The sequence below is a fragment of the Mchenga conophoros genome, linkage group LG4, assembly GCF_057382185.1.
Source record: "Mchenga conophoros isolate Kocher_MC1m ecotype Shallow Benthic linkage group LG4, M_conophoros_male_GT1.1, whole genome shotgun sequence".
Classification (NCBI taxonomy): Eukaryota; Metazoa; Chordata; class Actinopteri; order Cichliformes; family Cichlidae; genus Mchenga; species Mchenga conophoros.
Genome location: NC_140529.1, coordinates 11870670 through 11893171, shown reverse-complemented (window position 1 = coordinate 11893171; position 22502 = coordinate 11870670). Strand labels below are relative to the sequence as shown.

Below are 22502 nucleotides of genomic sequence, written 5' to 3'. Positions count from 1 at the left end.
GTGTCTCCCTCTCTCCCTGTGTTTCAGTCTCATTCTCCTCTCTTTTCCGTTGTTACGCACACTGACCTACTTTCCTGACCTGTTTATGCAGGCTCCGGTGGTGCAGCCATTCAAGTCAAATCAGGAAAATAAGAGACGCAGCAAAAAAATGCTGCCTGAGCTCTGTTATTCTCACAGGGAGTGTCACCTTGGAATGATCCTATGGGTGCTGGGTAGGCTGGCTATTATAAGGAATGCCCTGTAAGAGCCAAAATCCTATGAGATGATACTTTGTATACTTCTTTTTCTTTTCGTACATGTGTGCTCTTGGGCACTGGTGTGTGTGTGTGTGTGTGTGTATGACAGTGCACTGTGAAAGGCACTGATGTGTCAGCCTCAAAGAGGTGCTTTGTTTGGAGGCTTAGATCAAGTTAGCCTACTGGGTTAACTCCCCCCAGTGTTGCTCCTCCCTTTGCCCTTTATGTTATTATGAAAATGACCCATTTTGCTTTAAAGGAGGGTGGGAAAGAAATGATCCAGACAGTTTCTGCATGTGACACCTGAGCCAAAGGGCAGTCTAGTGATCGATCCCTGAATATAGAATCCAAATACTAGTGCTGAACTCCGGCTAACACTCGCTTTGTGTTTAAACGGGGCTCCGTATAGCCCGTGAGTCTGAATGCGGACTTAGACAGGATTACACAGCAGCATTTTCTGTTTTAATACAATAAACGCACTGGGACTTGATCAGGAGGTTGGCAGGACAGTTGAGCTGGTGGCAGCAGTCAGAGGCTCAGACTGGCTCTGCCCTGGCTTTGTCCTCTGCATCACACAGCGCTGACTCTCACAGGTCAGATGCTGTTCAGTCCGGTCTGTGTTGCTCCTCTGCTATAAATATTCACCGACGTTATGTGGGGCACACCTGTTTAAGTTGTTGCAAATCTAAAGCGATCCCTTAACCTTTTGGCTGAACGTTTCACGTCAAGAGTGGGATAGAGTTGATATTTTTGTTTCATTTTAAAAGCCCTCAACGTCACGTGGAGAGAAATCAGAGGTTGAAAGCACGAGTCATAAGCCGCCAGAGAAGCCGTAATCAGAAGAACGCACGCACAAGTGTAATGTTTAGTGGTTATTTCATGCAATGAGCTTGGGTGTCTGTGTAGAAGTAGGCCAGTGTTACATCAGACGAGTTTTCTGGCGCCACCAGGCAAAGTGTGTCAGTGTGTTAGTGCGACGCTCCTCTCTCTGCAGATTGGTCTCGGATGCCAAAAAAGAGCAAGTGGGGACATTTAGCTAAGTACAAGGCTATCTCTGCTTAGTGAAAACAGGGTGTTCCTGCTAAACTTTTTGAGAACAGCAAGAAGGATCTTTATAGGAAGAACCTTTATAAACTTCAAGAAACACAAGAAAAATTGCTCTAATTTAACATGTTTGCGTTCTCATTGTGACTCACTCTCTTATGCCAATCACTGAGTAATTATTACCTAACTGATGACTCTTGCATAAGGTTCATGGATCATCATCTCAGTTGATAGCAGAAACTAGGCTGCCAGCTTGGATATGGTGCCTACAGACTGTGTTTTTGTACACTGCCAGCCAAGAGTCGTACACAGATCCAAACGACTGCTCACTTCAGTGTCAGCCGTGTGCAGCGGGCTGTAAAAGTCAGTGGATAAGGTGGATATGAACGTGCACGTAGCATCAATGTAGGTGCGATTGCATTAAGCCACCAAAACACAAACAAGGACAAACAAGAATTTTTCTTGATATGTTGACGGGTCAACATTATTTCTTTTTTATTTGAGTTTTCTTGAAATGCTCCCATCTTCCACAATGAACATTAGTGTCTTTACATATGTCAAAAGGAAGCGATGGTAATGACCAACCAGACCAACCACCACCCATCTCTACACACCACACTATCTTTGCCTTTTTTCTTTTCTTTTTTTTTGTCCTTGTCTTTTTCATTAAAACCATCAGCAAAACCACAAACATTACTGATTAATACACACTGAAAAGGGTGGGGGGAGCGTAATGAGGCAAATACATGTCATCACAGTCAGTAGGAAAAAAGACACAGTATAGAGGAAAACAGAACATCACCTCTTGACTATAAAACAAAACAAAACAGGATATAAAAACCAATGAAACAAACATTACAGTGTTGTTTGAGGGCGGGGAGGGGAAACTTTACATTTATACACAAGCACCAAAAAGCCAAACATGGTACATAGACTTTTTTCTTTTAAAAACTAGAATCCAGTGAAGGCAATTCAGCACTGCCCAGTAGCAGAACTACCACGAATAACCCCTGATAATGAACAACGGAGAAAAATGGGAAACAAGGGAAGTGCCCTCTCTTCGTTCATTTCAGAATTGTTTACTCGATCGAAGAGTTAGAGAACTTCGCTGTAGCGTCAGCTTATGAGCTGTATTAACTCAGTTACGCATGTTGAATGCGAGCCATAGGGGCCATGCTTGGTCACACTACAAAACCACTTTTTCATGACAATAAAAGTAAACAGTAGTTGTGGAGGGCTCTTTTCTTAGGTGTTTCCACAAGAGGAACTTTGAGACTCAGTGCACTGTAGTGTGTTTCATAAGAATGTGACTTAATTCCTCCTGCTTTCGTTCATGCCTCCCAAGCGTCCCATGTCTGACGTGAAAGTTCAAAATCAAGGCTGCAGTATGCATCTAAAAAGAGCTGTACACATTCTCCATCTATGTTCCTGTGGGCTTTTTCTACAGTGATGGGCGTGTGAAGGGAGGGGAAATAAATACACTGGGCCAGTGAATGGTAACAACAAGAAGAAGATATGGTCGATAAAGCTCAAATGAACTAAAGGCTCATAGCCTGCAGCTGGTGAAGTCCACCGAATATTTAAAGGCTGGTTAAAGGTAAGAAAATTCAAAGATTCTTTTTTCTTTTTTTAACGAGGCCTTTGCCTCAGGGAACAACACGTTCTCCATTCAGTGCTGTTGGCGCTCCAAAATGGACGGCCGTTTAAGTGTAAACTAGGCATTAACTAACCGATTAATGCTAAAGCTCAACAATCAAGTGAGAGGTGATTCAAATCGAATGGGTCCTGTAGCCACAGTAGACAATGAAGAGAGTCGATTCGAGACAGGAGGGTCGCTTTCAGAATCCTCCAAAGATTTGTTGCAGTTTTTTTTGTTTTGTTTTTTGTTTTTTTGGTTCAATTTGTATTCAAATTTGTTTTGTAAAATATATGTTTAAAATAGATACATATATTCATATATCACAGTACTATACAAACCAAGTGCTTAAAAAATAAAGGTGATGGTGATCTTTTGAGAAATAATGGAGATGACTGGGGAAAGCATGGGGTGGTAGAGGTAGGGTCTGGGAAGAGGTATGGAACTTCTTATTGATAGTATTGTTGGTGCTTCTTTGGTCGAGGGAATGTCCCCAGTGTATGTTTGCATTTGATTTTAATTAAGGCAGATAGCCATACACGTGTATGCTCCTCTACAGTCGGATATGTACCAAAATTTTAGCACTGATAAAGCCTGAAGCGTTTATTTTTCTACATTCTTTATTTGTGTTTTTGTTATCAAAATGTGCTTTCACTGATGTACTCAACTGTATATTGTTGGATGACAAAAGTAGAAAAAGTGGACAGTTCCATTCCTCTTCTCATCACATAAACAAAAGTGCATCTGTAAGTATGGAGAGGATGTAAGAAATTACAACTCTGTACAATATATACAAATATAATACAGCCCTACAAGATGATCAGCCTCGTTGGGTGGGAGTGGAGTAGAAAAGCTAAGTTTCCTGTCCCGAGGGCTGAAAAGGGGTGAGTCAATCATAGGGCAAAAGGCATGATGGCAGGGTAGTTCTTCGATGAGAAATTGTGTCTTTGAGTCATTGAAGTTGTCATAACGACTTCAACTAAAAGTCCATGTCACCTAATCGCGCCTCTTGTTCCTTCGTCCACCTGTCTCCTTTTTTCCACCTTCCTTCCTGGCCCCCTCCCCTGAGGCCGCCTGTTTACAACCTCCGCCTGAGCTCTCTTGCTTAATGTTTCGTGGGGGCGTCAGGGACAAGTAGGGATGCTGGGGGAGAGGTGGCGGCGTAGCGGAGGGAGGGGTGGTTGGGGACTCTTGGCCGGAGCAGTTGCTGCCGCTACTGCTGCTGCTGCCGGTGCTCATGGCCCGGTGTTTGAGTCTCAGTTTGTGGGGCAAAGCGGTTCCCCTCACCTCCCCCTGAGGGTCCCAGCACTGAGCCTGAGGGCCCTGGGAGGAGGGCAGAGGCGAGGCAGGTTGGTGGATGGTAAGATGCGGGTTGTGGAAGCTGCCCATTTCTGAGCACAACGAGGAGGGAAGCTCATCGTCGTCTGTGGATGCCTCTTTTTCTGGACTGCAAGGATCTCCTTCACTGGATGTGGCCTCCTTACAAGAGGAGGTTGATTGGCCTTGGTAATAAGCCTCATGCCTGGGCCCGCCCTCATAAGTAAGAACAGGTGGCTCCTCGTCTTGTGTGCTGAGGTATGAGTGAGGCTGCTGGAGATGGTGGTACAAGTGTGAGTGGCTGACACCCTCCACTTGTTTGTGGTGGAGCTCCGCAGATGAATCGCTCTCCTGATGCTGCTCCTGCTGCAGTTGCTGCTGGGGGAGTTGGCAAACACGGTACACCTGTCTCTCTCTAGCCTCATTACGGCAGTCTGAGAGCTCATACGGAGGGGAATCTAATGTCTTCCTCTCAAGCTGCTTCGTCACCTCGGCCACTGTTTCCGTGGAGCTCTCTGTAATGGGCTGTTGGCTAGCACACACTTGGCTGCCGGTGCTGCCCTGCTTCTGCACGTTCAGCAGCTCGGCATCCTGCGTCCTGGTCAAGGAGTCCACGGGATAAGAGGCACTGCTGGCACCGTACAGAATGACGCTCCTCTGGGCAGCAGGCGGATGAGAGGCGGCCTGGCTGACAGTGTTGATAGAGGTAACGGGCTCCTGATGGGGTTGGGGCTGTTGGTGAAGGTGGTGCTGCTGCTGCTCTTGGCTGTGATATGTAGCCTCTAACTCCTGAGAATGCTGCTGGATCTGGTGGTGGGTGGGCACAGAGGCCAGTCCACGGTGGATGTTAAACATGATCTGGGTGGTGGTGCCGTTGGCGATGTCCATCTCCAGCCTGTCACCTTCCTGCTTGATCTCAAAGGGGATTGGCTCTGGGCTGTCTCTGGAGGAGCCGTCAGACATGTCAGAGAGGGAACCACGTGGAGAGTATTTCACCAGCTGCCTGTGGCCTTCACTGCGTCCCGACTGCTCCGTTTCAGAGGAGTCAGAGTTCACCATCACCTGAGAACCACTAGAGTAACCACTGGAGTAGTACTGAGTTGAGGAGGAGGAGGAACCTCCATTTCCTGCGTTGCTACCCGCACTGATTTGTTGACTCTTTTCAATGTAGGAGGCAGTGCTTATTAAGCCGAAGCGCAGCTTCAGCTGGAGCAGCTCTGTCTTGAGCCTCACATTCTCATCGTTCAGTGCAATGACGCGGTTCTCCAGAACCATATCATTGAGACGCCGCTTCTCCCGGGAGCGCTTGGCGGCCTCGTTGTTTTTACGGCGCTTCTCCCAGTAGGAGGCGTCCTTTTTCTCATCGGAAATGAACTCCCGCTTTCGCCTGCAGGTCATGTTGGGCTTGGGTTTGATGAGACGCCCCATACGAGTTGGAGTCCCTTGGATAGAAGGCAGAGACTCTTCATAACCGCTGAAGGTCTCAAGGCAGTTTAGGTTATTCCCTGAGTTTTTGTTTAACGTTTTGAGAGCCGATGTTAGATTTTCCATTTTTGTCGAGAGGCAGCCAGTTTGAAATGTTGCTGGGTGAACTGAGTGAAGAATTAGGCCAGAGGTTAAAGGTGGGGGTGGGGGGAGGTTGGGGTAGTGATGAAAACAACTGGTCTCCCAAGGCTCTGGGTCTAGTTATTGTAGATGTGGTATACTTATGCCAGGTAAACAGTCAAGTGTCCAAATTAGCCAAAAAGATAAAGAACAACTGTAGCTCAGCATTAGCAACCCACATTTATCCACTTGAAGGGTTATCAATTCAGTGTCCGAGCTCCTCGGAGTACTACAGACCCAAAGCAGTTCAGATCAGTCCTTTAGTTCCCTCTTTTTCTTCCCAAATTCTTGCTTTAGTTGGTTGTTAAAGGTTTAGCATAGAGCACACGGAGCTAAACTGGCAAGGAGGTGTCCCAGATCTCCACGTAAACAGCAGGATGTAGGTCGGCCTGTCTACCTCAGCGTGTCAGTCTCTTGGGGAGCGCCGCTCTCCCTCCCTCCGTCTTTCTCTGTTCTCTCTGCAGTTGACTGCAAGATGAAAGCCTGCAGAGATAAAAAACAGAAAAAAAAAACATTTGTTAATCCACTGCTGACTGCTGCTGTTCCATCCTGCAGCCTCACATCAGAACTACAGTTATTTGAACTTTTTTTTTTTTTTTTTTATCATTTTCCAGCTTCTTTTGGCATGCAAAATAATATAATAAATACATGTCTATAACAGAAAAGCTTTCCTCTGCTGTTGGGATGTCTGGCCTTTACTGAGTGTGTCGCCCCTGGCAACCAGTGAATAGATGCTAGACCTCACTGTCTGACCTTTCGGCCTTGCTATTGATCCGATCCGTCTGGAACCTATGACCCCCGGCCCGGTCATGTTGACTTTTGTGATGCAATGTGAGCAGTGGGTTCATCGCCAGGCTGATGATCCTGTTTTGTTTCAACACCCAGGATTTAAAAAACACACTTGTTCAACGCTGCATGCTAAAATGTCGCAAGGTCTGAGCTAATAAGGTTTTATGTAGGCGGCTGAGGGCAAAACTAAAGCCTTGTAAATTAAATAGAAGTATATCGCAATCGAGGCAGGCACACACACATGAAATAAAAACACAGAAATTGCATCAGTCTGGGACATGCTGAGAGCATGAAAACTAAACTGTTTAAGGATTAGCTCTTTTTTTGTTTTGCCAGATGAATATGTGGGCCAGACAGAGCAAACAGTGAGTCAGTCTCAGAGCCGTGGGGTTCCCTGACACACACACCAGACTGGCTCTCCACTGAGAAACCCCATCCACGAACACTGCTACCCCCCGCCTTGGTTCATCCGCACAGGAATGTGACAGCATTCTTTTCCGAAACAACTCAGTGCCAAATCGATGATGCAGAGTGAGCAGATAAGGCAGACAAAGGCATCGTTAATGCAGGTCAAGGATAAAAAAGCTGAAGAGAGATATGGAGGTGTGGGGGGCAGCTGGGAGGTGGGGCTTTGATAAATATAGGTCAGTGGCCCCAGGAAAGAAGGGAGGCGGGAAGCAGAAACACAGGCTGGGATAACACAGAATCGTTAGATTGGGGGTAAAATGCGAGGGTGGTCAGACCATGGCGAGGAACACCTCAGCGCTCAGTAATTAGCTGAACAGGTGCACCTTTATACCAAAGTAGTACAATTCTGCTGATTTTGAGGCTACGCAGAATTAAGCAAATCAGCAATTCTTCTAAATGCTTCCATCTGTTTAAAGGCTCGGTGGCTCGGTGGTGTTCAAAGTCAGTTGGTTTGTTGGTCCACAACTTTGGATTGGAGCTAAGTATCTCAACAGCTAGGCCACATTTCCTACATTTTCTAGAGCTATCAAAATGGTTCAATTATCCCATTAAGCATCTCAGTATTGCCTGGATAGATTGGCACAGACTTTTTGTGCAAATTGTAATGATCTGTTACTCCCCCAATTTCCACACTGAGATTTGTGATTTCTGACAACTTTTGTGATTTGTAATGTGACCTGACAGACTCCTGTTGCAAAAATAATTAGGCAGCGCATGCAGTTGTTGTTCTTCTGCATGACTTGTTCTTTCAGAGGTGTCAGACAGCAACAATTCTCCCTGCTCTTAAATGAACTGGTCCAATTGGAAAAGCGCCTAAAAACTCGGGAGGTCAAGCTTATCAAGTTGCATAGAAAATGGAATGGTAATCTCATCCCAAGTGCAGCAAATCATCTGCATTTCCAGGTTGAAGTGCGTAAGCGCTGCTGTTACACTGTGACAATCTGTAATCTCATAATCTAGTGAGATATTTGCAGCGACTGTGCTCTGCTTGTCCTGTGGATTTCATATTGTTACGTAACTCCTCACAATAAACACGGATTTCAGCCCACTTTTTTTTTAGTTCTCATATACAGAAGAAACCAGACTAACTATAAAACAGGGCCACAAGTTTTGGCTTTTTGAAACTGTCTTTCAGAGTAATCCAATAAAAGCTACATTAGAGTTACACCATATTTGAAAGTCTCAGCTGAATGGTTTAAGGGTGTCCTCGTGAGCCTCCGACATGTGGCTGCTGGGCACGGCAACGCAAGAACGAGGGTAGAGACTGTTTCTCAGCCTGTCCCACTGACCCACAAACTGGGGACCGACCGCACTCTGTAAATACGTCTTAGCTGCCTCCAACTGTACGGCCTGCTGGAATATAGGTCAGCCCAGCAGTGGAGAGGTGAAGAGACAAGGGAGGGGCTGACAAAAAAGAAAGACAAAAAAAGAAAAGAAAAAAAGAAGGATGCATGGAAAATGAGAGCATTGTGCAAATATAGACAGAGGTGAGAGCAAGTGGAGCGAAGACAAAGAAACGAAGAGGAATCAGTGAGGGAGAGTTAAAACAAAGAAAAGGGATGGAGATGAGATTATACTGTAGCTGGATGGGGGTGGGTGAGTGTTGGGGGGGGGGGGGGGGTAAACAGTGGCAATTGCGACAGTGTTGGTATTGCATCAGAAGAAGGATCACCCATAGCAACAAAAAGGGGGAGAAAGAAGGGGGTTAGCCAATCATATTGGACTTTGTCTCAATGTTTCTGGACCAGTGGCTTGACACGACCCGAAGCAGATGGTCAGAAAACCATGTTCCGTAACAAAAGGAGGGTCGACTGACGTCACGTGAACATTATTCCACATCTCGCCTACAGTCAGGACGAGCCAGACGCATGAATTAACTCCTCTGTTTAATTAACTCACAGTGGAGGCTCGTGCTTTTTTTTCTTTTTATTTGTCTCTCCCTCTTTTGCACCTTCAAATATTCAGGCTGTGTGAATGAGCATGAATCATAGCAGAAGGTGTTGATGCTCTTCTTTCACTACTGAGCCTGCGTTACGTTTCATGTGTGCGCCATCAGAAAGAAACAATAGATTTCACATCTCCAAAGATGCTTTAAAACCCACAAAGGCATCGCCGCCAAGAACGAAGCGCAAAGTGTTTCATTTTGCATGCGTTTGAACCACACTGCCTAACCTCTGCACACAGTTCCTCAACCTAGACCGCTCTTTCCAGTCTATCATCTAGTCTCCACAAGTCACTGCCAGGTTTCTGTGGCACTTGTGGAATGATAGCACGGTAAAAGAATCCAAGTCGCCCCCGCCCGCACAACCACAGGGGCCGAACCGCAAGAGTCTAAATGTGGCAGTGAGCTTTGGAAATAGTGAAGTCAGTTCAAAAGCCAGCACACGTGTTTCTGTGGAGCACTTCAGGAAATGGGTTGCAGGTCTGACATAAAAGGAGAAGGGTGTGTGCACATGGGTCGGGGGTGCACATGCTTCAGAGAAAAGGTGAATGATGAAACCGCTGTCCAACCCCCCCAACCAGCCATTCACCCTTAGGAAAAATGCAATTTAAGGCACATGGTGCAGTGCCCCTGGGGGGAGGGGGGGGGGGGTGTCACTGGGCTACAAGTCTTTTTTTTTTTTGGGGGGGGGGGGGGGGTGTTAACTTTATATAAAGGCTTGGACAGCATGCCATCAAGGCAAGGCAGAGTCCTCTGTAAGCTTGTTCCATGAACACAGGCCATATCACTCTGGATACTCAGCCTCTCTCCAAAAGGAAAAAAAGAAAAAGAAAGCAGAGGGACTCAGTCCATGTGTTGCACCAGTCACATGTGCTCCATTGGCCTACTAAATGCTGTAATTCGCCTCTGTGCTGGATCCAAACCGCAGCACAATAACAAAGCACAAACCCTCATCTTTTATCATCTTACATGTGCCAGGAAACCCCGAGAAAGCCGAGAGGCCGCAAAGTAGGACAGCATGGAAACCACGCCATACTCCTGACCATGAACTCTATTTAGGCTGGATAAAGAAAGGTTTTATCTGTTTTATTTTTTCAGAACTAGATTAAAAGAGGGAGTTGGCTCAGTCGCGCAATGCAATGATGCAATAGTCGTGGAATGACATGAAAGTTTTTTTGTTTCTTTCTTTCTTCCTCTTTTCAAAAATGTACACGTGTTAAAATGAAGCTGCTCGCAGTGCCACTTTTCTATTTCTGCATGACCGCCTCGTTTCTTTGTTACGGCGGGGCGAGGATTTATTTTGGTGGTGTTCTGATTCTGCCTTCCTCGTCAGCGGCAGTGGTGCGCCTCATCCCCTCCTCTCCACCCACCCCAGGACAGATGTGACCTACATTCTTAGCTGGCATAGAGACCCAGTGTGTGCGCCAACCAATTGGCAGCGACCTCTGCGCAGCAAAGCGCAGCGCTGCTTCGCCGCAGACTACGAGCTTCCGCAGATTGCATAATCTGCCCCTTTCTTTAATCCATTTGTTATTTAATTAATTTATTATGCAACCTGGAACCTTTGTTTAACACACCGCATATACACTGTGGCCACAGCGTGACCCCCAAACTGCGTGAAATCCCTTTAAGGAACGCATCGCTCCGCTGAGGACGGGGAAGCCGACCCACAGCAAAAACCTGAAATCATTTTTGTTTCTCTTTCTAAATCTGCTGTTTATACCATGCGGTGTGTAAAAACACCCGCACGCTGCTGGAGCGGAGATCTGGAAGAGAACAACGGGTACGATGCCCACGTGCTGTGTAAACCGCACAAAGCTGTTTGGGGAGATGAAGCCAAGGTGACTTTCAAAACAAACCCAAGCCGTAGAGTTACTTGTTACTAGCCGTAGAGTTACTAGTGCCTGAATTCAGCCCCCGCTCTAGTTGAGGAATGTTGCGGCTTCAGCCGGTGCTGACCTGCGGTGAAGCGCGGCTCATGTTCAACGTTATAATATCCTGATGCGTATTTACAGCAGGCGGACCCACGGAAGACCCAGAAATAAATAAATCTGAGCCAGTGAGCAGCCCAGTCAGAGAAACATGTCCCCCCACATTCCTCCTTTGTTGGACCGTCTAACAAATCGTGTTCGTGCACAGCGGATTCTCGGTCATCTTAGGAAAAGCGTGTATCCCAACTCTGCCGCAAAATTTACCCACCGCCTCAAAATCGCCTTCCAAGCGAAACTCGACAAGCTTTCCACGCGCTGCCATATTTACGAAAAATAAGCACGCGTCTATTGTAGCTGTCTGCCGAGCTACTGAGGAACACCAAGAAACATCTGACCCACATTTGATCCAGATGTTCTGATCCACACACACACATACATACACGCGCGCCTCACCTCGCACTCGGCTGCACTCATCGGAGCCCGTGAACTTCACCATTCCTCAAACGCGATCCACGCTGGCTCCCATCAGTCCGAGCCGGGGTTGTAAACAAAGGAGAGACAAGCAGAGCCGAGCGTCCGTGCGTATCCACGCGATCATGCCTCGATCACGCGTGTCGGTGTGCTCCGGTTTGTATTGTGCTTGCTTCAGACTAATACGAGCCTACGGGCCACTAAAGGGTTAAGGAGGGCTGCACAGCCGCGTTAACCTTTACAAAGAGCTGCTACACGTGACAGAGAGAAGTGTGTCCTCGGAGCCTGCATGGGATTTTTCCAGCTGTCTGCACGGACTAGCCTACTAACCCAAAAGAAAGCGAGGACAGATTTGTAGCTGCTCCAGAGCCCCGCAGCACGTAAACCCGACTCTTATTCACGCAGCTTTTGCAAAAACAACAACAACAACAATAATAATTATTGTGAATAATAATTTATTATTATTATTATTATTATTATTATTATAATAAGACCAAAAAGAAGGGTGTATAAGCTGGTGGAGTTCCCATTAATATCAAGTATTAGCCTATATATTTATTATTATCAGCCTATTTATAGGTCTGGTAAAAATAACTGTTATTAAATATGATATAACTGCACCATGTATTCAGGTTAAATAACAATTACGTGAGCCACGTGTGTTACGAAAGCAGGTGTGCGGGTTAAGCACAGCAGATTGGCTCCTAAAAGCACCACAACAAACCATGAATATTCAATTTGGGCATGCGCGCTAAGAAGCGGATGCGTTGACCCTGCCTACAACTCCGCTCCACGGCGGGCTGTCCGCACTCACCTGCCCCTGCTTCCACCAAGCAGCCGCACCTTTTTTTCTTTCTTTCTGAAGGAATCCCATAATCTTTTTGCAAAGCCCCCCGATCCCCCCCCCCGGTCCCCCACACCGACTTCCTCCCATCCGCTTCCTCTCTCTGACACATCCTCATATAGCTCCATACACTCTCAAGGAGGCGGGGTACAGCCTCGCCTTGACATTGAGGCGAACACATCCAGGCACCAAAACAAATTGTAAACGCGGCGACCAGCTGCTCAGAGGAAAAAAGCAACTCAAGAATATATATATATATATATATATATATATATGCTCTGATCCACACACACATACATGTATTGGGCATGTATGCACCAGTCAATAACAACAACTTACCTTTTTGCTTTAAAAGCGACAGGATCCACACACAGTCCGGCTCCTGCCCAACAGTCCGCTTTGCTGGCTCTGTCTCTCTCTCCTTACAGTATCTCCCTCTCTCTGTCACACACACACGCCGTTTGCCACTTTGAAAACACCAGCTCTCCCGATTAGTGCAGGTATATGCGAGAGTGAGAACACAGTGCCTTGTTTTGAGCGCGCTCCTCATGTCATGTTTGCTCCAATTCCTCCCTCCCTCCAACTCTCTCTCTCTCTCTCTCTCTCTTTCGCTCTCTCGCTCTCCCTCCGTGTGTGTGTGTCTCTGAATGTATGTTAGTAGGTCAGTTGTTGCATAACAGGACGCTTTGGGTGCCTAGTCACGTTTTTTTTGTTTCTCTCTCGGATGTGGCCCCCTCCCTGTCTCTTTCTTCTTGCCTTCAAATCCTGTTTGGGGTGGGGGTGGGGTGGGGTCAGGGGTAGTGGGGGGGGGGGGGGGGGGGGGGGGGGTTCAGGGGGAGGAGACAGGTCCAGTAGGGGAGGGACTATGCTCAAAGGCAATTTCAGCCAGATGAGGGCATATGATACCCATAATGAGATTGCTAGATATTGAAAAAGCACACACACACAGACAGGCTGGTCCGGGGAAATCAGAGTCGCATCCTCTGTGCAGATACCCAACTTGACATGCCTGCCACGCAGCTTCTTGAGTGTGCTAGTCAACCTGCTTTTAAAAGTGAAAAGATCAATTTGACATTTCAGCTGAGCCCGACAACACTGACAACACCAAAGCTTCAGCAGCTGGGCAGTTTGGCTTTAACGTTGTAATTTGCACTGTTGCCCCATTTTAACCATACGCCACAACCTTCTATGTAACCTGATGTGCACCTCCTGAGAAACGTAACTACACGTGTACCGCATAACACAGGTGTGGGCAACTCCAGGCCTCGAGGGCCGGTGTCCTGCAGGTTTTAGATGTCACCCTGGGTCAACACACCTGAATTAAATGATGAGTTCATTACCAGGCCACTGGAGAACTTCAAGACATGTTGAGGAGGTCATTTAGCCATTTAAATCAGCTGTGTTGGATCAAGGACACATCTAAACCTGAAGGACACTGACCCTTGAGGCCTGGAGTTTCCCACCCCTGGCATAACGCAACAACTTGAATAGTGTGGGAGGTTGGATAAAAGGAGTTTCCAGTTACTATGTAAGTTAGGACGACTGGAAATAAAGGGGCACCCATCCTACATGGGATCTGCAAAAGTACCCTACATGGCTTCTTACTGAGCACTGGGAAGCACAAGAACTGTGAGAAGTACAGTTTTTGGATTTAATATTCTTGAACATTTGAATATTTCCTCTTTGTATTATTTTATATCAACTTTTCACTCCATTTCCAAGTAGGATGCTTTAGAGCAGGGAAACACATTTTATATTGAAGACTACATAAATTTGATCTTAAGTGAATCTTCCCATCCTGTCTGCATAAAGACATTTACCTACGCATGTAATCCCAAAGCTAGAAGTGCAGTTCCAACAGTGTGTCCTAGATTTCCCACATGATATAGAAATAGTGCTGTAGTGAGTGAAAAAAATCTGAAAATCTAAATTATAAGAAATTGATGTGTAAAATTATAGAAAAAAATTGTGGTAGCTCACATTTTTTTGTTTGTGTACCCAGTGTAGAAAAACTGAAATTTCTTCAATCACTGGTGAAAAAACAGGAACTTCTCTGGTATTTAATGTTTAGTTATTACTTAATTACTGTGGTGGGGCATAGCCAAAAAAAGCTGTCAAATTTACATTTAAAATACATTTAAAAGTACATAAAGTTATGTCTTCTCTCACATTTTCCTACGCCATCCAGTGGGCCGAGTTTTTGGCGGGCTCATTTTGACCCCCAGGCCTTTTGTTTGATACCAGTGTTTTAGAGGCTATGAATACATGATATAAGTCAGCTTTAGAAATATCTAATTATTTAATCTTGTGTAAATCTTGGCAGTTCTTGCTGACATTAACATAAAAAACAGATATGTGAGAGGTAAAGCAGCATGACATTAAAAAATCTCTTAAAAAACAAGTACCAGTTTCTCCCACAGGAACTTACTTCAGTACTTTGAGGTCATGCTCGTGTATTTCTACCTCAGTGCACATTTGAATATAGCGTTTTAAATGTAATCCAACACAAAATAAGTCAAAGTTGACTTTCAGTAAAAAAGGCAGAGGTATTTCCAGTCTGCTGGTGCAAACTCAAACTGGAAATATGATTTAATTGAGGAAAAAACAATGATAAAAATAATGTCTTTCATTTTTCAAGTTCAGGCAACACGTGACGTGTGTGCGGCACGTGCTGCCTCTTTGGCCTCCAGCTACCTCGCCGATGGGGCAGTTTTGACTTCTTTTGTTGTCACTCAGGGAAGAACTTTTGGGCAAACCTGTGCGTGACCTTTAGAGGAAACCATGGACATTTTAGTCAGTGTTGCAAGTGGACGAACGCAAGTGAAAATCTTTAGTTTTGTTATGTTGGAGGTGTTTCCTGGCAGTCACGGTTCTTGCATTCGCAGAACTGCTCCGCGTACAGTATTTTCCCAAACGACTGTGCTCAATAATCCAGTCAAACCAGCTCACCTGGACTCATTGTAAGCATGTTGTGTAATTTTGATTAGTGTCATGTGTGTCATGCTCAGAGGTGTAAAGTCTGGAGGAGGCTCAAACAAAGAGGAGAACAGTTAAGCTATTTGGTTCATCTTACTTCTCCACTTTAAACAACGCCCATTTGGTTTGGCTTATGAGTGGGCTGAATGGATACCTGTCAGTGTGGCATGCAGGGGGACTGGATCAGAGACAGACTCACACCAGGAAGTGTGACTAACGTACTGGACGGGACTAATCAGCAATGTAATTGAGTTGTGATTTACAAAGACAATATATCAAACACTGCAACACCTTAAAACAAACAAACAAACCACCAGCTAGAACTACAAATATACTCACTAGCCTCTTTATTAGGTATACCTGTTCATCCGATTGTTATGCTACAAAAAATTAAGGCCATTCTGAAAACACCCAACTATTACATCCCAGTACTATAGCAAGGTGTACCTGAAAAAGTAGCATTAGTTGAAAGTTGAAACCCACCCAAAACAAAACGCAGGAACAGAAGCACATTTCCCATTGTGGTGCATCACCCCTACTTTCAGGAAACACAGCAGCTGCATGTTTCTCTACATCGTTCTGCAGATGTTTTCACTGGGTGACAGGTGAGGAGTGCAGATGGGCCGCACTCTTTTTCTGCAGAAATATATTACCAGCGTCCATCTTTGTTTTGCCCATTTAAAAAAAAAAAAAAGTTACAAATTGAAAATAAGCATGTATGTGGTAATCTGGGCGTAAAAGCCTGGTGATGTACCCTTTGAATGCAGTTTGGATCATCACCGGAGCGCCTCTGTGTGAGATAGCCCTGCTGCAGACACAGTGATGCTTCAGGCTCTCGGTAAAATGTGCATTATCCACAGAGTGATTTAAATTGGCAAAAGATTGCCTGAACGGCTGCCTTAAAGGCTGACTTCTGCTGCGGATGTGTTCATTATCTCCTTTTATCTTCAAGGCTGCGCTCTTCTTTTTTATGTCAGTGTCAAAAAAAGAAAAAGAAAGAAAAAGAATGGTTTGTGTGAGTGTTCACAATGAGAAATTGATCCTCTTTCACTAAAACATGAGGAAATTCCAGCGTATTACTTTAAGAATTGCAAGTTAAATACGTGTCAGTAATCGCAATTAGGCCATCTCTTTTTTCCTCCCCTGGCTTGAAGCATGTGTACGACTTTTCACCTTTTAAATGAGGAATTCCTTTTTTCCCTCTGAGCTCTAGTTTGATAAAAACACACCACCTAAATTGCTGCAACTTTTTGCATTAGATGCTGAGATCCTTTTTCTTTTACCCACATGTTTTCAGATTTGTGAAGCTGCCACACCGCCTTGTCTTTGTTCCAACGCATCATCAGAGGGTAACCCCCTAATGAGAAGCATCATTTTCAACATGTATGAATCACCATTCTTTCGCTTTATCTCCTTCTTCAGCCGGAGGAGACAAACATCACGACGCGAGCAGAGGCACCGGCCGTGAACTTGGGTCCCCCTCCCCCATTCAAACCACACACAGACTCACTCTCTCTCTCTGTCTGTCTGCGCATCACTCCCTCTTTTTTTCCCCCTTGCACCCCATCCTTATCCCCACCCCAACCCGACCCCTTCTAGCTATGTCTGCAAGCGTTCCCATGGCAACTGTCGCACTGTCTGCCTAGCAACAGGCTTTATCCTTTCACTAGAAAAAAAGAGGGGAGCAGAAAGAGGGGGTTGTGTGTGTGGGGAGGGGAGGGGGGGGTGTATGGGTGCATGGATGTGGGTGAGGATGATCGTGGAACGGCAGCATGTTGCAGTGGATCCATTAAAGCAGACTCCCTTTCCCCCCTCACCACACCTGCAGCAACTGCCTCTACCTTGTTCCCTTTCAGTTTCACCGCAGGCTTTCTTCACTTCACTCTCAGCCTGTTTTACTAATCAAATCTATTCTAATCCAGTGTTTGTATTTCGACATTTCAGAGGCTTATAGACAGCTCATCTTATTGCAGGGCGGATCTTTGTGTGTGTGTGTCTCTCAGCTGCTTTCTAGTGTATTTAAAAGCTTTCACAAGTCTTTGTTTTGCAATAAGAAAAAACAGTTACGCTGATTTTATGTCATTTGATTTCATGTCACTTTTCCATGTAATTTGGTTACATAATTACAATGTAAAACATCCAGTTATTGGAATCCAGTTAAATGAAATGTACTTTATTGGTGTTTATTCAGTTTACACCTTAATGATCAAATATTCAACCAAATAAACCTTTGATGTTTATATACTTTAGCTGCATTTTACTCGAAATTGTTGCCTCATGATTGTGAGTGCAAATAATCACAGTGACACACGACAAGCTGAATAAGCAGTTTACTACTCATAACAAAATAATAATAAGACACTAATTGAAGGCTCAGCTTTCTGCACGTTTCTTCTGATACATTAGTTGGCTTTAACTCTTGTGCATCACCATGTGAACTAGCTTCCAACATGTACAGGAACAATGAAAACTGCAGCCATCCACAGTAGGATTAACAAGATTTGGGTTAACGGTGAGGGCACACAGTGAAGAGATTGTCTTTGCTGCCCTCTGCTGACGCCAACGAGGCATGATTCGTTATTATTTTTCCAGACCGAGCACAAGGTGACAGTCTGGGGTAGCTACTGAGCGACAGGCATTTTTGTTGACTGCTAGCAAATGTATGATAACACACATATACTTGTACATAATGTCTGTGCTTGTGTGGGGTGGTGATTTATGCCGCATAACCATCAGTGAGGTCGTGTTTCTCCTTGTGGCTCAAGGAAGCAGAGCAGGTCATTTACAGCGTGTGAATCTTAGACAGGAAGCACTGACAGAAAAAAAGTGCTCATAAGAATGTGTGTGAATAGGCGAATGAAGCATGTAGAGTACAAAAGCCCTTTATGAGAAGTAGTCCATCTACCATTTACATGCATTTGAGTAGGAAAGCTAAGATGTTCTTCACTGCTGTTTCATAGTATTACATGAAGTGGATGAAGGAAATGAACGGCAGTGCATTCCTTCCTTGTTGAGGACTGTGCAAAAGGTTGTCAAGGTCTTCTGGTGGCCTTCGGGGTGCACATGACCTCACTATATTCATGTTAACCCTTCTTCATGACTTGAATTCTCTCCTGTCACTTATATTTCCAGCTGTTATCTTTGAGCTCTTGTGTTTTCCAAGGTCTGTAACAGAACTGTTGAGTAACAGCGGGCTCGCCCACTGTCTCTGTCTGCCTGGCTGTCAGCCCATCTTGCCGCCTGCAGGGACTGTGGGAGAGAAACTCCTCTTCTCTTCAGTCGACCCTTCTCTCATTCCCGTTCGCATTCTTCCTTTTTTTCTGCAATTCACTGTCTGGGAAAGAATTTCCAGCCCCAAAAGAGGCTGTGTTAAGTTTTTTAAGTTTGATAACCATTTATAATACCAATGAGCAATGATTGACTCGCCACCGTGATGCTGGATCCATCAAACGTTTCTTTTATTTTTGAATATGAAAACGCACAGAGAGACATTACTATTTTATCATTACCTCGGCACAGAAAACAGGGAGGTAACACAAATATGTTGAAACCCAGGCATGGAGAAAGATCAGTAGTAGGTGTGAAACACTAAAACAGAGCAGAAGTTACAGTGTGGTTCCCAAAAGACACACAACAACACCAGAGTAACAAGTAACACCCCGCCCTCCCCGAGACCCGGGGAGGTTTTGATGGCTATTAACCTCACCTCTGTGTGTGTTTACTGTCTGTCTCTGCCTGTGTTTGCGGGTTTTTTGCAGACCCATCTCAGTGGCGGGAAACTGTTTGTGCAGTAAGTCATACCGCTCTAATTACCGGACTGCAACTTCCCGCATCTCAGTGTGGCAACGACCTGCTGGCCGACTTCCAGCCGCATTTTAATCTGGCATCGCCGAGCGGTGTGAGGTTTGTGCTGTGATGATGTGATGTAAACAGCTTTGTGCTGCATGTTTTTAGTTGTCACAGTGTATGTAATAAAGAAGCTATTATCCACTTAACACCAATACAGTTAAGACTCCCTGTCTGGGGGAACATAGATTGCTCAGACTGAGTGTTTGTTATAGACAGCAGGTTTATGAGATGAGCTTTAAAGACATTTATTATAATACAATACAATACTTGAGATAAAAACAACACATGATGAGCTAGACTTAAAAGTCCTTTTTGGCTTTCTTAAAGTAAACTTTGCCCTTAAAAGTCTAGACGCCGGCAAATGCTGACTGGCTCACAGCATCTGTCCTCAGTTGGTTTTGGCCATGAGCTGCTCTGTGAAAAGCTTTTTCAGCTGAGCCACCTCCTCGCTGAGAGAGTTTAGCTGACACTTCAGGTAAGTGTTCTCGTGCTGGTACTGGACCTCAGGTTGCACTTGAGCAGGAGGGGGCTGGAGGCTGTAGTTGGATGTCGGAGCACTGTATTGAGGGGAGTGTCGCCCCCTCCTGCTTTCCTCCCCCTCGATGTGCTGGATCCAGGAGCTGGCACATGCTGGGCCTGCTCCTGCCTCGCTGCCTCCGCTCAGTCCTTTCTCTCTTGGAGCTTCCCGGCCTGCAGTAGATAGCGTGGGGCTGCGTCTGGCGACACCACCGTCTCCCTGGGCATCGGTTCCGTCGTTGCTTCCGGGGATCTTGAAACGCAATTTGTGAGGAAGGTTTTTCATCGCCTCTGCGTGATCCATCTTCCCCCCAGTTAGTCCTGCAGCGTGGTGGGGATCTGTAGGCGAATGGTGGAGGTCATACCCCAGCTCCTCACCCCGGTGTGGGGATAATTTCCCATGGTCGCTAAGGCGGTCTTCAAAAAAAATCGGACTGCCCACACTGGACCCACCTGGCGTAGAGAAGCCCGAGTCTTCTGACATGTTCCCAGCATCCCTGGAGCCCCTGCTGCTCATCTGGCCTGCTTGGTTGTTGGGATGTGGTGCTGAGGAGCCTTGGAGGCCTCCGTCCCCCCTTTGGAGGTAATATTGAGGAGTCAAGGGTTGAGGGGTGTGCTGGGGAGCTGTAGTGAGGGGCAGTATTGGGGCGTTGGAGGGGTCTTTAACCAGGCCAAAGCGGAACTTGAGTGCCAACAGCTCTGCTCGGAGTCGTGCGTTTTCCTCCAGCAGAGCCAGCACACGGCTCTCCAGGACCATGTCGTTCACGCGCCGCTTCTCTCGTGAGCGCTTAGCCGCCTCGTTGTTCTTCCTCCTCTTGTCCCAGTAGCTGTCGTCCTTCTTCTCGTGAGGTATGAACTCGCGCTTGCGGCGGGCACTGGAGGAAGGGCTCTCTTTGCGTTTGACGGCTGAGGTGCGGCCCAGCAACGAGCGCGCCAGCAGGCTGCTGGAAGTCAGGATGGACACAGCTTCATCTGTGAAAGACAAAGCTCCTCCCGCTCCCCCTCCAGCAGAAGCCACTGCTGTGGGTGATTCCACGGCACGGAGCACTCTGACGTCTTCTTGGCCCCCCATCTCCTGGGAGTCCTCCTCAAACATCTGGGTAGTTGGATGATTAAATCCCGGCTGGCGATGAACGTCAAGTGCCACTGTGTGGTGCTGAGGGCTCACTGAACTCTGTTGGACGTCTGACGGGAATGTAGCAACAGCGCCTCCTGGTGATCAATTTGAGAGAGAGGACAAGGGAAGAGGGATTTAGTGGTTACGCAAGAGCTATTACAACACAATATTATGTAACTCCATTACGACTCTCCAATAAAACTGGAGCAACTTCCATATAACCTTGCAAGCCCTCACGCACTCAGTGTGAGACAGGAGAGTGCTGGAAACTCCAAACTGTCAGTCACACCACACATTTTTTGGCAGTACTCCGAGTATAAGGCAGTAAATAAGAAGTACATGTAAAAATACATCTAGATAACAAGGTGACCCGATCACAGTCTAACCTACATTTACATTTAGTACTTCAAGTTTGTCCTTCTTCTGCAAATTCTATCGGAACCCCTAATCAACGGATTCACGACCGGTTTCCGGTGTGTCCGTCTCCACTCGCTCCATCAGCGCTGACCCACATGTCTGACACTGACATGCTGATCCCTGACCGGCTGCTTTTCTTTTTTTTTAAATCATCTGCCATGACCCTACTCATCTTCTTCATTTTTCTTCATCATGAGCGCAGTTTGAGGCAGCCGTAGGTGCTTTTGAAAAAGTCAAAAGTGCGACGATTTTTATGAAATACATAAAACATAAAGTGAACATTAGCGAGGGAGTAAAAATCACAGTCCCGCAGAAAAGGACACCCAGGTGTTTAAACACAAAAATACATTTTTAATTTATTGGTGTTATAGTAGGCTGATCAGATCACTGTAAGGAAACTCTGTTTACAAAATGATAATAATTGTACCTCAGTGGAATGAGGAGTTTCCTCCGCGGGTGCGCATGGCCGCTCTCGGCGTTTCCAAACGTGTTTTTGGTCCTGTTCAGGAAGAACGCGCTTTTCCTTCCTCTGTGGTGTCCACAAACCGCGGCTTCACTCGCCTCTGTTATCCAATATTATCATCGGTGTAGCGCACCTCCACTCTGCTCCACTTGGAATGCCGCAGCTCCTATTTGTAACGTCGAGTTCAGCTCAGGACGGTCCCTATCCTCACTTGAACCAGATGGGCCCCTGTTTGTGTGTGTGTTCCTGAGTGAGACCGCCCCCCTCCCCCGTCACCCCTCCCACCATCCAAAAGAGCGCTCTCATCGACCGTTCGCATAACACGGCGGTTCAGACACCATCATCATCACCACCACCATCATCTGACCTCCCTCGCCCCGCCTTCTCTGAGAGGATAATCTTCCCATAACAATTAGGTAATATTGCGCCTTTCTCTCTCTCTCGCTCTGCCTTTCTCTGGAGCATAATGAGACACCGGCTGTGAGTCAGTCTTACAAGAAAAGCATATAACCCCTTATATCAATCACAGGCTATGGAGCATTTTTTTTTTTAGAAGTGTGAAGTGTGATTACAGTTTTTATATAACACCCTGCTGGAGCACTCTTGAACCCCGGGTCCTCTTTAGTAGCTCTAATACAGCATGTAACGTTCTTGATCAGCTTCGAGAGTTTTACTAATTGTCAGGAGAACTGCAGATTCTCCCGTGCTCCAGCTTAGCACATAGCACAATATAGAAATATCTTTCCTTATGTAACTATACTTTAATACACTTGATTGTAATGGCTCCACTGTCATGGAGGTTTCTTCCTGGTAAAATGGACTTTTTCCTTCCCACTGTCACCAAGTGCTTGCCTGTGTGAGGGTGTCATGTGATTGTTGGG

General features: G+C 46.0%; 2 protein-coding genes across 3 annotated transcripts; both read right to left on the bottom strand.

The window, feature by feature from the left end:
- Positions 1-1736: 1736 nt before the first annotated feature.
- nfil3-2 (nuclear factor, interleukin 3 regulated, member 2) lies at positions 1737-12882 on the bottom strand. 2 transcript variants are annotated; one of them, XM_085270323.1, is made up of 2 exons: positions 12623-12882; positions 1737-6321 (listed from the first exon to the last, which is right to left on the bottom strand). In XM_085270323.1, the coding sequence occupies exon 2, from the start codon at positions 5782-5784 to the stop codon at positions 3913-3915; it is 1872 nt and encodes a 623-aa protein (XP_085126449.1). In that variant the 5' UTR covers positions 5785-6321; positions 12623-12882; the 3' UTR covers positions 1737-3912. The 2 variants fall into 2 exon arrangements, with proteins under 2 accessions (XP_085126449.1, XP_085126450.1); XM_085270324.1 differs by lacking the exon at positions 12623-12882 and adding an exon at positions 11422-11754.
- Positions 12883-18695: 5813 nt separating this feature from the next.
- On the bottom strand, positions 18696-21860 carry nfil3-6 (nuclear factor, interleukin 3 regulated, member 6). The gene is made up of 2 exons (XM_085270322.1): positions 21586-21860; positions 18696-20836 (listed from the first exon to the last, which is right to left on the bottom strand). The coding sequence occupies exon 2, from the start codon at positions 20718-20720 to the stop codon at positions 19497-19499; it is 1224 nt and encodes a 407-aa protein (XP_085126448.1). The 5' UTR covers positions 20721-20836; positions 21586-21860; the 3' UTR covers positions 18696-19496.
- Positions 21861-22502: the final 642 nt, after the last annotated feature.

Bases quoted from the DNA above. Each gene is read 5' to 3' on its own strand.
- nfil3-6 (XM_085270322.1), bottom strand. From the start codon at position 20,720: ATGTTTGAGGAGGACTCCCAGGAGATGGGGGGCCAAGAAGACGTCAGA.
- nfil3-2 (XM_085270323.1), bottom strand. From the start codon at position 5,784: ATGGAAAATCTAACATCGGCTCTCAAAACGTTAAACAAAAACTCAGGG.